General features: G+C 39.3%; 2 protein-coding genes across 3 annotated transcripts in view; one reads left to right on the top strand and one right to left on the bottom strand.

Moving 5' to 3' along the window:
- Positions 1–15,783, top strand: part of LOC109405198 (mucin-5AC) — a 173,124-nt gene that overhangs the window by 38,327 nt on the left and 119,014 nt on the right. The window lies entirely within an intron of this gene.
- The window catches only part of LOC109412872 (serine-rich adhesin for platelets), a 101,247-nt gene that overhangs the window by 32,534 nt on the left and 52,930 nt on the right, over positions 1–15,783 (bottom strand). The window contains exons 3-5 of the mRNA XM_029864510.2: positions 12,803–13,026; positions 12,579–12,731; positions 12,287–12,416 (exon numbers count right to left, since the gene is read on the bottom strand). Coding sequence (XP_029720370.2) covers positions 12,287–12,416; positions 12,579–12,731; positions 12,803–13,026 — 507 coding nt within the window. The remainder of the gene's footprint in view (positions 1–12,286; positions 12,417–12,578; positions 12,732–12,802; positions 13,027–15,783) is intronic.

Below are 15,783 nucleotides of genomic sequence, written 5' to 3'. Positions count from 1 at the left end.
ATCGCGCGTCTCCATTCTACTAGGGAGCAGAAACCTTTAGGCTATTTCACACAGAAATACACTGAACGCGACTCACTAGTCGGCGCCCGGATTTTTTTCTCGACCCGTGAGCCCGAACTAACATTTTTCACTCTTTTGTGGAAATGCAAAAAATAAAAGAAAATATTTATTATCAACTAAAAGTGTATTAAGAACTAGCGCCGACGGGAAGCGAAAAATTCGGAATCGACTCGAGCCACGACGCGTCCACCGCACACTCTTTAATTATTAAATCACTACAAAGTGTTTGTTTGTAAAAACTTAGACGTATAATTTCAACTCAAGGAACACGATATCAGCTTGTACGAGTTTTTTAAAGAACTTTGAATACTTGGGTGAATAATATTACTCCATATTATCGAAATCATGAATTTGATTAGAACAGGGATTTGCAGTTCTTATTATCTTCTTCTTATTCACTTCTATGATTTGAATACCCTGTCAAGCTGATCTCGTGTTCCTAGATTTAAAATTATACGTCTAAATTTTTACAAACTAACACTTTGCAGTGATTTAATAATGGGCCTTTTCATTTGACGTCTTAAATCAGCTGATTGTTCGGGCGTTTGACAGTTCTTCTATGAAGATGACACGTTCTTGTTAGCAGCTGTTGTTCAAGCTTTGTAAACAAATGCATGCACGGATCTGTCACATGAAAAGGCCTATTACAATAAATCTTCTGCACCATAAAACGCCTAAAAGTAGGCAATTTTTAGGAATTACTTAGAGAACATCGACCGGCTTGAGGACGGACCAGCACAATTGTGCTGGTCCTAATTTGACCCCAAAAAGTGCATAGGTGGATAAAGTAGCCGAAGTAAAGAAAGTTTTATTCTAGAGGACGTTAAGTTTATAAGAGAAAATTTGAGATAATCATTCTTTCATGGTCCGTCACGAAAGGGATATGGGCCCTTAGTCTTATTTAGTTGGAGCTTGTATACAGTTGAAATAATTGCAACATTTTTTAGATATGTTAACTGATAACAAAATATACTTATATTTTAATACCAGTTTCAGTAGCATTCTTCATAGGCAAGGAAAAGGTTCGCAAAAAGCATCCAAGAACCATAAAAGCGTTTCCATTTTACCAATAATTTGGATTTCCTAAGTATACAAAAGGATTATAACGAAAATCGGTAAGAGGTCTTTCTTATCGTTACGTAATTTGTGTACCGTGCCTTACACGATTACAGTCATACCTCGATATAACGTAACCTCGATATAACGTAACCTCGATATAACGTAACTCGATATAACGTAACTTTTACCTCGATATAACGTAACATTTTTTTTGGTTCCAACTTTTCACTATTTAAATAATTAGAATGATTTACAAAATTTTCTATATGATATTACACCCCTCCTGGAACCAAGCCTGCTATCCAGTTATGGGTTATTCGACCAATTTCAAAGTTTTATAAGAGTTTTCGGTGTCACAGTTGATAAGAAATTTTATATAACTCTTCACAGAACAAATATTACATCTTCTACTCATTATTGGCATTACATCCCTACTGGAACATAGCCTTCAAACTCCAAACGAGATGACAGCACCGACGTGACAGCTAGAACAAATAAATTCAAATTTGTTGTCCCCGACGCCATGATGAAAAATAGCCGAACACTACCGCCTCCTCTAAAACGGTTCGCGTTGTTTTGGTAACATGATTCCAAACCCCCGTGTATTCATATAGGAAGAGGTTCGTGTCTGCGCTGATTTGACAGAAGCGTTCGCTCGCTTCGCTGGTCGACCGTTAAATTTGGGGAGGGGGGAACAGTTTTGAATCACCACTGTCACGTCGGTTCGTCGGTGATGACAGTAGACAGCATTGGAAGTAAACTCGATTTCGTGTGATACTGGGTGTAAGAACGCCAGTAACGGTCCGCTTTGTCTTAGATAAATTTTGCAGAAAATCTCTAGAGGATAGTATGATGAATCCCTGGAGGAACTTGAGAAATCACTGGAGAAATTCACGAAGAAATACTCAGAAGAACTCTTGAAGGAATTCCTAAAGACATTCCTGAATAAATGGTGGAACTCCTGGAGGAATGCCTGGAAAAAAAATCGTGCTTTATCCTCGGAGGAATTTCTACCGCAATAAACACAGTTATTCCTGGTAACATTCAGGGCAGTCTTCAATTACATAAGGAACTTCTGTATAAATCTCAGCAGGAACTTCTGGAGAAATTCGTGCATTGGTGGAATCCTAGTTGGATTTTTAAGAAGGGTCACAGTGAGAATCCATGAAAAAAACTCAGGTAGAATTCCTGAAGTAATTTAACCCTCGAGCGATCGCGCTGTTGTATTTTGTACAACACGTTGTTAAAATCTCGCTTTTTGTACTCAGCGTTAGCGTGGTGCTGACGCAGGCAGCCAACCGCGCGAGTTACGGAAAGTTAAAAAAAAATCCTAGATGCATTCCAGGAAGAATTCCTGGAAAAATCAAATAAGGAATATCTGGAGGAATCTTTGAAGAAATTTCTAGTGGAATTCTATATGTTATTCTTGCAGAAATCCTTACAATGTTTTTTAAAAGAATTACTTCTGTATCTCAGAAGGAAATTTCCAAGGAATCTCTGGAGAAACTTCTGGAGAAATCACAGGTTTTCATGACGCAGAAGTCCCTTTGATTTACTTCTAGCCAGTAAGAATTCATTTGTTAGAAGTAAGTCACAGTGACTCCTGCGCAACAAAATCTGCGCCGCCGTAAATCTTCTGCGACTTCTGTGTTACTTGGGACTCTTCGAACAGGAATAGTTGAAATATTGGAACTTTTCGGAGGATTCTTGCAGGAGTGACTGGAGAAATCCTAGTAGGAATTTTAAGAGGAACGACAGAATTAAACCTTGGAAAAATCTTGGACAGAATAAATCTTGAAAAGCAAATCTCTTTGGGGAATCCTATAGAAATTCCTTGAGAAACCACAGGGAAAATTGGTGGAGGAATCATATCAAGAACATCTGAAGCAATTAAGGCAGACGTTTCTTAAGATATCATAGCAGATATAAAACTCAGTAAGAATTTATGGAGGAATCATAGAAGGTTGAAATATCCTTGGATAAATATCCTTAGAATCGCATGAGGTATGTCATGATGCACTCAACCAGGAACTCCTGGGTGAATTTCCGAATTATTTCTAGAGGAATCTCGAGAGAAATTCTTGGAGGTATCATCGGATTATAATTTTGCTTGCGTCACATAGATTTCTTATAATCATACCAATAGATAACGCTTGACGTTTGACCAGTTCTAGTTGCAAAAACCCAGATTAATCCACCTAGTGGTGATAGTGCCTTTCCCGTCGAATATGTACTCATGTACTTTTCGTTGACGTTAGCCAAAATGTTCCTGAATCCTGAAAACACTTCATATATAAAAGCAACAATTTTAACAAAGCCATCATCGATTTTCGAAACTTAATGATGATACATATTCCGATGTTATGTTCAACAGCAAAACAGAGCTGAAAAATATCAGACCTCTCAGTTGACTGCTTGATCACCTTAACCCTTGTCGTGTATTGGAGTCATTATGACCCCATTTCATCCACTACGACAGCGGGGTGAGCGTCAGCTAATGCATGAAGAAGGTTAACTTTTTTCACAATCACAGACCACTTTGTGATCTTCGCCAATGTTTATTTCAGCACACTTTAGGCTATATTTTATTATCATTGGTATCATGATTCATGTAAAATTTGACCTTCCTACGAAAAAAATGCAGAAAATGTAAATTTTTCATTCAAATTTTAATCGCAATGAGAAGAAGGAGGGCTCAACCAGCCGCACCCAAATTGTGAGCTATAATTTTAGAAGCATAAGGAGATTGAATATTGAAAAACTGTATAAGGTGTTGATGCGATTAAAATATATTTTTTCCATAAAACGTTGATCCATCCTACTATACATTTTCACCGCAGGAATCTGAAATGGTATGATTTGAAGAGATCGCTTTGGTCACGATTTTGTTCTCTTGCATATATAATCTTATAATCTTACCCAACGTTTACATGCTATAAAAAAGCCACAATTTGATTTATCGCTTTGACATTTATTTTGTTCACCTTTATAATTCCGCTATTTGTTGTGCAGCTTGCATGGGTTTTGTTAAGTTTTGCGTTTGACCACTTCCGGCGGGACACCTGCAACCGATTCCGGTTGTCTCAAATATGGTCTGAGACTATGTTTTTGTCAACTGTTCATCGGGTTACCTGAAAAGCCGAAATTTAATGTGATCTGAGGCTATTTTCTTGCTAACCGGTCGGCCAATTTTTGAAAAAGCCGCGATTTTATAAGTCATTGATATGTCGCATGTATTGGTTCTCTTTTACATTTGACCATTTCTGGTGGGACACCCGTAATCGGTTCCGTAACACACTGATATGGCATGCGTCTACCCAACTAACAATCGCCAGCCGCAAACAAGCATGCATGCTGAATTGTTGCTTTATAATAGTAATTATAGCTGAACAAAAATTATGCTGTACACATTACCGTACAAATGCCATTTCAATTGAAAAGGTAGCCAATGTTCAACTTTTTGTACAGTCCCGATTCGTTCGTTGGCGGCTCGTTAGATGGGTTGTCTCGATAGTTGAATGTTCACTGGTTGGGGCAAAACCCAACTAAAAAGCACTGTCAATGTCAAAATCGATGTCAAAAAGAGTTTGACGTCTGACCGCCGTCGCATCGCAGCTCCTATATACAGAACGTTTGTGCAAGTATGTGAGTGTTTCGTGACATATGTCTCGTCACTTGCGTGTGTCTACAGCATTTTGATCAGTTGTCAGTTGCCCCAACGAACGAACACGATTCGCTAATCGGGGCGCAGTCGTGACCCAACGAGCGAATCCTCACTGTATTGGTATTAACAATGATAATTTAAAACACTTTTCAAGCGTTTAATAAGATTTTTATTGGACTCGCAGTAATTCATTTACAACATAGTTTAACAAGACTTTTTTCTGCTTCTTGTTGAGTTCATGTAAAAATTAGCACATGAATCTGTATAATGTGTTTTTCACAAATCAAACAAGCGCTTTTGTTTCATCATACTTCGTCTCAGAGTACATGATGAAAAACACGTGTTTTTTACTGAACAACAGCTGAATTAATCTGTTGTTCAGTCGTTAACCATAATGTCTGTGATAATTCACCACTGCTGAATAGGAGTCGAAGCCTGATCATTATTAAACCACGAAAAGTTTATGTTTTGATTTGAGCGCTGCAATTCATCATCTCTAGGATGATAGATAGGAAGGCATGCGGCAGGCAATCCACGGGTCTCAAGTTCGAATCTGGATTTAGGTAAATATATGTGTAGTTATTATTTCACAATATTTGTGCACAGCTATAAGTTCCAATCAAAAACTCTCGTGGAAGTTGAAAATTTTTGCATTTTTTTTATTTTTAATCATTTTTGCTAAAGCTGAATAACAGCTTTACCATATAGTTGTAAAACGATTTAACAACAAAAAGTTCAGTTGGTACACAACACTATGCTCTATAGTTTCTCCAAATTTGTGTTAACAAAAACGGAACAAAGGTTGTGTCTGAAAATTATTCAAATGTTATTCAGCATCATGCTGAATCAATTCGTCGTAAAGGTGCTTGTAAAATGAGTGATTGTTAGTTGGGTATTTTCTTGCCATTGTTCAACATGTTACCTAAAAAGCCGTGATTTATTGAGCTATCGCATGCATGGGTTTGGTGTCACTTCCGGCTCGGAGCCGGTTGCGGAACACTACCGATAGTCTCTTAAATAGTCTGAGCCTATTTGCTTGCTAAAGTTTATTAGGTTATCAAAAAAGCCATGGGTTTGGTTCAATTTTATATTTAGCCGCTTTCAGAGGGAAACCCGGAGCTGGTTTCTGCACTACTGACAGTCCATAATGTGGTCTTAGCCTACTTCCTCAATAACCGGTGATCAAGTTGTCGAAAAAGCCGTAATTTGATGTGCCGTATTCAAAAGTTTCAACAACTTTTATATACGGGCACTTCCGGCGGAACATCCGGAACCAGTTCCGAAGCACTACCGGTGCAGATATGGTCTGAGACTGTTTTCTTGCTTACTGTCCATCAGGTTATCGAAATTGCCGCAATTTGATGTGTCGCATGCATGGATTTGGTTTACTTTCATATTTTGCCACTTCCGGTGGGACATCTCGAACCGGTTCCGGAACACTACCGGTTCAGATATGGTCTGAGACTGTTTTCTTGCTAACTGCTCATCAGGTTATCGAAAATGCCACAGTTTGATGTGTCGCATGCATGAATTTGGTTCACTTTAATATTTGGCCACTTCCGGTGGGACATCCGGAACCGGTTCCGGAACACAACCGGTTCAGATATGGTCTGAGACTGTTTTCTTGCTTACTGTCCATCAGGTTATCGAAATTTCCGCAATTTGATGTGTCGCATGTATGAATTTGGATCACTTTTATATTTGGCCTCTTCCGGCGGGACATCCGGAACCGGTTTCGGAACACTACCGGTTCAGATATTGTCTGAGACTGTTTTCTTGCTAACTGCTCATCAGGTTATCGAAAATGCCGCAGTTTGATGTGTCGCATGCATGAATTTGGTTCACTTTAATATTTGGCCACTTCCGGCGGGACATCCGGAACCGGTTCCGGAACACAACCGGTTCAGATATGGTCTGAGACTATTTTCTTGCTAACTGTTCATCAGGTTATCCAAAATGTCGCAGTTTTATGTGTCGCATGTATGTATTTGTTACATTTTTATGTATGGCCCCTTCCAAGGGTACTGGTCCGGAACACGTAAATGGCCATAACTCCGGAACGGCTGGACCGATCCGAACCATTTTCAATAGGAAACAATGGGACCAGATTCCGCGTCGAATGAACCGTCGGTCATTAAAATCGGTTGAGGTTTACTGCCAAAAAGTGATGTGAGTTTTTTTGTACACATACACACATACACACACACACACATACACACACACAGACATCACCTCAATTCGTCGAGCTGAGTTAATTGGTATATGTGATTTGACCCTCCGGGCCTTCTATCAAAAAGTCGTTTTTGGAGTGAACATATAGCCTTTCCAGTACACTTAGTGTACGAGAAAGGCAAAAAGGAGAAGAATCTTGATTTATGTGACATTGGCTTAAATAGTTAACCCTCGAGCAATCGCGCTGTTGTATTTTGTACAACACGTTGAAAAAAAAAACTCGCTTTTTGTACTCCGCTTTGGTGTGGTGCTGACGCAGGTGGCCGACCGCGCGATTTACGGAAGGTTAAATATAAAGTATTCGACTGCCAAGTATTCGACTTATGAATGATCTTACAAACTTTTAAAAATACATATATAAAATTCAATGATGAAAAAAAATATATAAGAAAGGCTGGAAATCACTGTTGGGTGATTAACATAATCGTTTTGGTAATTATCTTTTCAAAATATGTATTTAAAACGAAATTCGTGAAAAAAAAATTTGCTTCGATACAACGTAACTTCGATATAACGTAACGAAAATAAAATTGCAGTTACGTTATATCGAGGTATGACTGTACATCAACCCCTCTGTTCTCTCGCTACGCACAAGATCCATCGATCGGTCACGACAGATCACCACCCTCTTCTATCCACACATTTCTCCACCCACCCCCTCACGCTAGGTTACCATGACGGCGGCAGGGTATCCACCAGCAGCACCAGCGCCTGCTGTATTTCGCATATGTGGCGACTAGTGACTGGTGGTGACCGACAATCAGGCGACGTTGTTTTGTATTTCGCACACTACTATGGGCACAACCCGTGTAGTAAGTAGCAGGAAAGTAATACGGCGTGGAATGGATCGTGATTTCACCCCGCCTAGCCTAGCTGCTGCGTCGAGCGAATAGTCAGCCGCATTTCACACAGTTCAGTATTATTGACCGGGGGCGATACGTAACTTAGCTACTTCATTGTCAGTCACAAAAAGTGAAAATCCAAAGTTCAAATTTGCCATTCGCGATCGTTGTCAGGTGCATTGAGCAGTACTAGTGCGATTGTGCTAAGCTTGCAGTTTGAAGTGTTTTGCCGTTTGTACGATTTATATTGCGAAGCGAGTCGTGTCGTCCACTTCGCCAGTGTGTTATTGTTTGATCAGAGTCGAGCAGAGGAGGCGCAGAAATAGAAAGCTCGTGCGGCGGCTAGTTCACGTCAAGGAATGCTTCGATCATTCGCTGGTGGTGTAGAGCCAACATAGTGGAAGTTTTCGGACGTTCTACCTTAGAATCGTCAAAGGAAAAAAGTAATTGCGATTAAATTTCTCTTTTTGGCAAGTGTCCATCGGGGGTGCAAAAAATAATCGATATTCATCTGTGTAGTAAGGATTTTTCCTTTTTGTGTGAAAACCTCCTAAAGCAGCTGTCAAACACCGTGTATAGTGGAACAGTGTGAAACCAACGAACACCAAGGTGGGTTGTGTTGGTGGACAGGAGGTTTGTTTGTGAACAAAAAAGCGATCTTGCGCAATACGTACCTACTACGTCGCACACTTGTGTTTTCGTTGTGTGAAGCGCACGTGAATATATCGCGAGAGAGCGCGAGAGTGGAGAGCATTAATCGCGAAGAGAAGTTCAGTGAAGTTTGTGTTGGTGAAAGGAAAATTTTGTTTACATTTTCCGTCACCACAGTAGCCCGGTGTTGTGAGGTGGATGGTAATAAATACGCATTATAAAGTGCAGGCAGTGTGCGGTACGGTATTTACTAGTGAAGCGTTTCAGTAAGTGTACTAATCATTTAGAAGAATTACGTACAATTAGAGAAACGCAAGTGGATTTTGCTGCTGGACAGACATAAAATTGCTGTGATTGGAATTCAACTAATCTTGTCGCTGACTTGTGATCTCTAAAAGGTAAAAATTTAGTATTTTTCCCTATCTTATTTAAATTTATCATGAAAAATATCATGTACCTAATCTCGAAAAATATCTCAAGCAGTTTTCGCGTTGTAAATTACATAAAAACTTCGTCACATCTTTTTGTGCTTCCAGTGAATCCTGAAGATGTGCATTTTTGTTCATCACTGGAATCGTGTATTCAATGACTTGTATAAGTTGTAAAGTTTATCCGGTAGCATTTAAGTGATTTCTTTTCTTGGTGTAATTAAGGAAGTAGTATTAGCATAACAATTTATCCTAATCCCCAAGCAAGGTTAAACACAATCGCTTGAAATTGTTTTAAACCGTTTAATAAAAAAGTAATGACAACCGTAATTTGCGGTAATTTGTCACACAGAAGATCGAATTAGTGAATGAACATTAGTTGTAGATCGTTAGTAACCAGTACAGTTTCCGGGTGATTTGATGTTAGATTACCCCGCAACAATTGAGCAAGCACAATGATATACGTTACCTGAACTCAAAAAACATTCGATGATTATGAATGGAAGCGAGAGAGGGCGAGAGAGAACGATGTCATCAAAGAGGTATAGCACAATCGGTCGACGAAAATGGAATTCGGGTGATGTAGAGGGAAATGTGATAACACAATAATCAGACATACACACAAGCACGTATACACATAGATAGAATGCGTTTGAAATAGTTTCCGAGGGAAAATATGGTACAATTGTCGTGTTTATCTCTTATAATGTTCGCACTTAAGTTACTTTAAAACGGTCGTTGGATACGAAAATTAAGCACAGCTGCTTGATTATTGTCAAACTTACACTCTAACACGTAACAGATATTGGTAAACATTTAATTGTAAAACAAATTGTTTCGTTTAGGTTTCCGAATCGTTATGAAAAGAAGGATGTTGTTATTTACAATAGAATGTTTATGAATGATTGAGCAAATTTTGTTTTACTGATGGTAGTAGAGATGAAAATTTGTACTTGATGTTTTGCGGGTTTAAGGTTAACTTATGTAGGGTTTCCTAATATGTAATAACTCTCTACATTATACAAAATATGGATCAAGGAACCAATTGAATCAGCTAACATCGACGATGTGGTACTGAAATGCCAGACCAATATTTTTTCTCACAGTTAACATATTTTTTGCAATAATAATATTTGTAAAATCTTAGATCTAGAACATCACCTCCTTGGTGATTATGCGTAGGAAAAATAACGCTACAGGTTTGTCGAATGCCATCTTTTGATATTTCGCTTTACAAATGAGTTATAGTCAAATGATCCTAACTCTTACCAGATGATTGGAAGCATCCTTGTTTTACCTTATTAAAATTGAGCTGTGTCTGAGCTTTAGATTAGCTGCGAATTCCAAACACGAGATGTCACTACTTTTATGTGAAATAACGTGGATTATCAGCGTTATCTATTAGAATTTTCGTCACGGAAACAAATGGCGATACTGCTTGTTTATTTTTTAAGCTGTGGCTCTACCGTAATTTTTTATGTTCATTTAGACTTACAAAGTTGTCATAAACTTTATTACGATAAAGTAATGCGACACGAAAAGCTTGTCACGCAATATATGAATGCAAAAGTAAAAAGATTGGCAAAGAATGTTCTCAGTTTGTTACTGTGTAAGTGCTAGTAAACACTAAGCTGGGTAGGAGGAATTGCAGTATAGCAAATTCTATCTGAATTGGGAAGTAACCTTCGTAGAAGTAGAAGTACTTCGTTCAATGAATAGTCTACAACATTAAAAAAGTTGATTGTGGTAAAGATATCAGATGCCCGAAAGAGCATACTGGATTACAAAACTTTTACGAAGAAAAACTTATAACAATTGAAAACGTATGTTTCGAATTTCACTTTGTTTTGAACTTTTGTCACACGGATAAAACCAAGGTATTGAAAGTATATCTCTTTGTGTCATTATAATTTAAATTCCCTTCCAGGGTATGTGTTGTAGATGATCGTCAAGGTTTCAGCTGGAATTATTTTGCTTCAATACTGACGTTTGCCCATAGTCATCCCATGTTCTATAGGGTTCTTCATACAAATCTGCCAGAAATTACAATATTCTCCGGAGAACAGTAGCATATTATTGTTTATAACTCCAGAAGTTTAAATAAAGTTTTAAAATTTCATGATATTATTATATATTTTTGTAGATAACATTCAATATTGAAAATCTATAACTGTGAAATTTCGATAATTTCAACGGAATGTTCACGATTTGGGATTAATACCCTGTCTTTCATTTGCGATCTTCCGTCATTTACATGCAAAGTTTAAAATGACATTGTGCCATCTTCAACCGGGCTAACATTTGGCAATAGACAACACACGAAACACCCTGTGGTCCAGCGGAAGTGGAGAATTTTTCGTTTAACGGAAAGGTATCTCCGACTACAGCTAGAATCGAACCCATACTCCGAGGCTTACGAAACGCCTAGGCGATGTTCTGCCACGAAGCCCATATTTTGAAAGGGATACATGTTAGTAAAGATCCATAAATGTGATCAGTTTCATTCTAATTTTTTGATAGCCTGCTATGAACCTTCTTGCAAACTCGAACGTATATTGGACAATGTTCTTGGGAAGCAATTGTGACAGTGGTCGGAATGACCAAAGATATCGTTTATCGTTACACAAATGTTATGTATAATCTGTGAGTGGAAAGTTTTTATGATTGATTCGTTCTAAACTAAAGTTGGTAAATAACTTTCTCAGCATGAAAAACGGCAATTCCTAATGCTAAATGCTCAACTCGGTATCTGTTCGAATATTGGTACATCCAACAATAACTATCAGTTATAACATGTTTTGATCCAATTGGCAACATTTAAATGTGGATTTGAATTATATTGTTCACCAGTTATCAGTTGCTGTAACTTACTTGTAGCTTGTATTCTGTTTGTGTACTTCATGAATATCAAGCAAGGAGCATTTCCAAAGTAGCACACATGTTTCACATAAATTTATGTAACTCTTATATGACTGGATTTTGTCAAATAACAGTTACATGAACTTTTGTAATACTTTTGTGCTACTAGGGTTACAAAGGTTTTTCAACATGAAAAGGACAACAGCCTTGTTGTTACTTTACTGTTTACTGTTCATATCCTATCGATTAAGGCATGTCACTCTGGGATGTGTGTGTTTAGTAACAAACGAGAACATACAATAACAATGAATATAAGGTATTGTAGGTGTCATAGACCAGCGGCGAACACTCGATTGTATCGTCGCCCATCTACGACATCTACAGCGCCTAAGTCCAGACAAAATTACATGAGTTGGGATCGCGCACGAATACACACACACTTTAAAGCGTCTTTTAATGTCAAGTTTTGTTTTGAATATTGTTCTAATCACCATTTGGCGTTCTCAGCGTGGCCGTGTCCAGTGTTCCGTGTAGCTTGAAGTACAAACTGTTGATGTCTTCCTCGACCGTGATCGGGATGCTCTGGTGCCCGTGGAGGTCGCTCTCCGACACAAGGGTGGTCTAAAATGGCCAATAGCAGGAGGAGAAAATCGATGATCAAAACTCGAAAAATGTCCCAAGTAGAGGCAGGTTGTTAGGCGGTGGATTTTAAGCGTGGACGTGTTAGCGGCCCCGGGTTGCCCTAGTAGTAGTTGTGGAAGATGTCAAAGGGTACGCATTTACCAGTACGGGGTTGTTGCCGAAATGCCGATCGATTTCGAATCGAATAACGCGGCCTCCGGTTTTGTAGGCCAGTTCGTGAAGTCCGGTTTGACTGTCCAAGTGTTGATCTGACAGGGTGGTATCCACATCGTCACCGAACCAGATCACGTAGAGCTACGGTGAAAGATTAAAACAGTTAGAATATTCGAGTGAATTGTGCAGGGCAGTTTGGACAGATTACTTACCCGAATTCGTTTCTTGAGTAACGTCAAGGCTGCCATACGGGAAAGTTCCTTGTCGGTGGCAGTATTTGATGTCGCCAGGAATATGGCACTGTCGTAGGGAATTTCCTGGGAGGTCCGCAGTATACCATAGTATGCTCGGCCACTGTTTTCGTACGACGGCTGCAGTGAGTTGATGGCATCCATGAGCGATTTAGTGTTCCGGAAGCTGGTTGACTTGGCGATGCCTGTTGAAATGGAAATGAAGAGTATTGAGTTAGTTTCAACTGTGTTTGGTCTTCATCTCGTTGTTATTAGTTGTTGGAATGTTGTGTGTGTTGACGACTCAATTTTCAGACCAAATCATTTGACATTGATTCCAAACAGTTATCAAATTATGTAACGTTGTTTTGCGTAAGAACGAGACATCTATTCATGGGTCTACACGAACAAAATAACAATAACACAGAACATTACATAACTCCTAGTTATTTTATATATTGTCGATTCGCCACCAAACCGATTCCTGACGTTTTCTGAATCATTTTGGAAGAAGTGCGCATCTACCTTCTTGTCATCAACAACACAGCGCAGCAGTCGCGAAAATGTTGCGACATTTGTGTGAGAAAAATGCAATTTTTGATTGAATGTCTGTCTTGATCCAAACCGGATAGACAATATCTTATCATTTTGATGAATGCTGAACATAAATAGAGTGCTGTTTTGACTGCCTTTTTGGTTAGCACGCCTAAAAACAACTTTCAACAGGTACGTTACCATTTCGCACTATGCATCGGGTTTCCTTCAAAATTCATTTACGTCAACAACTCTCGCCGATCGCTCGCACTGACACAGCAGCTGACGCACTCTGGATCCCTCGCTCGGTTCAAGTTCAACTTTGGAGCAGGTTCGTCGCGATCTGCGGTTATTATCGTCTATTGTGATCACTTTTTCGCTTTCAACCGCGGCGGCAGGATTATAAAAACCACATATAATTAAAAACGCAGATTTCCTCTCCCGATTCTTTCCCCGGCTCAAATATCAAACAGCTTATTTAAAACCATGTCGAACCGGGCAAGTGAGGTATAGGTCCATCTACCGTGTCAGTGGTTCTCAAATAGTTTTATTTCTGTAGTGTTAAATGACAATGAAGGATCCGAGGTCCATATGCATCCCTGGCAAAACTTTAACTAAAAAGAAAATCGGAAGTACGGTTCCTTTGAATTCCACTAAGAATTTTCATCCTTTGACAGATACGCATTTCGACCTCAACTGTAAGGTCGTCTTCAGTGTCTTGTACTTGACTCGACTCGAGCAGTCGAGTCAAGTACAAGACACTGAAGACGACCTTACAGTTGAGGTCGAAATACGTATCTGTCAAAGGATGCAAATTCTTAGTGGAATTGGAACCGTACTTAACCCGATTTTCTTTTTATTTACAGATATTCCCCTAACAAGCCCAGGTTAATCATCATCAAAACTTTAACGCTGAATACATACAGCGGCTAAAATGCAAATAACCAGCCGCATTCAAAGTTTGCAAACCACTGCTCTAAATTGTTGTCATCGTCGCAGCCGTTGAAATGAAATTAAACCGGTTTGAACCCCCCGTTCGCCCATTCTGCCTATATGCCCCTCGCCGGCCCCCATACATATCCATATCTTGGAAGCAATCGAGTTGCAGATTGATACACCACCCTTCATCCTCCATTCGAATTTCCGCTATAGGATCACCACAGAATTGAACTAGTTTCTGATGACGACTACCGAGGAAGGTAATTTGGTCAGCTAAACGATCAAGATCGATTGCAAGGCAAGTGCTCTATCTCTAAGGATTTTGTTCCATATGGCGTAGCGATCAAGTGCAAGGACATCTTCTCGTGATCGGTTGTTGGTTCTGATATTTTGTTGTCAATTGGAACCACACTATCCTGTATGGAGCAACATAATTGGTTTGTATTTAACTTGTTTTGTTCTAAGTTTTTCAAATGTCAAGGTATTCCTGCGAAATATTCTATTCTACTATTGCATGAAGTTTTATTGCTGTTTCATGGAAAAGTTAGCTTAGTTCTCACAAATCCTAACGACTCGATGACTCGAGTAATTTGGTGTTAATAACGGAACGATTGGACGGTGGTGGTAGTGGCTAGGCGACCTTTCCGGCCTGACTACTTACTACCTGACAACTATTTAGACATCGCCTAGAGGGGGCCAAGAGCGAGGGCCTTCACGCGCGCCTCAATGTCAGATTGCGACATTTAACCCATATGTTTTGTGTGTCAGCGTGTGCCATAGCCGCAACAGGTAGATATAGAATTGTATATAGGTACCTAACACGGCGCAGCAGAGGATGGCGGTCAGTTTGTGAGCGATTATGCGGACTTGAAAATTGTTTGTTTGTTGTATTTAGGACTTGAGAGCAACAGAACTGCTGGCCCACTGTACTGTGTTGACTTCGACACAGTTCTGGTCAGTAGCTCATGAGCGCGATGGACCGGGAGACATGCTAGGGAATGCACATTTTTTGCTTGGTCGGTCGGGCACGTTCTGTTGTTGTGCGTTTCCGCTCCTTCTGTAAGAGCGTGATATTACTTCCTCTTATGAAATGAGGTGATTAAGTGCTTTTATGGCATTCTCTTATAACCCAATCATCACCTGCAACATCATCCAAAATGTGGCTTTCTTTGCTTTGGTCTAAATGAGTAGCACTGAAAGCACACAAAACTTCCATCTTGTCGATTGAGTTGCATATAAACTTCGAATTTTCTAAAGTTACGGCTTTGTTTCATAGAAATCACCAAATACTTCGTGTTTGACATCGATTCGTGGAGGCGGAGCTTACATATTCCTCACAAGTGATAAAACAGTCAGCCTGCATTATATGTGCTATGTTACAGTCATGCAACAGCTAACTCTGGTTTGTTTGTTCAGATGTATTGCGAAAAATTTGCGCGTCTTTTCATTTTGACAGTACTTTAACTTGTGACAAAGAAGGTGCATGCAAT

This window comes from Aedes albopictus, chromosome 1 (genome assembly GCF_035046485.1).
Source record: "Aedes albopictus strain Foshan chromosome 1, AalbF5, whole genome shotgun sequence".
Taxonomy (NCBI): Eukaryota; Metazoa; Arthropoda; class Insecta; order Diptera; family Culicidae; genus Aedes; species Aedes albopictus.
This window is presented reverse-complemented; position numbering and strand designations above follow the sequence as displayed.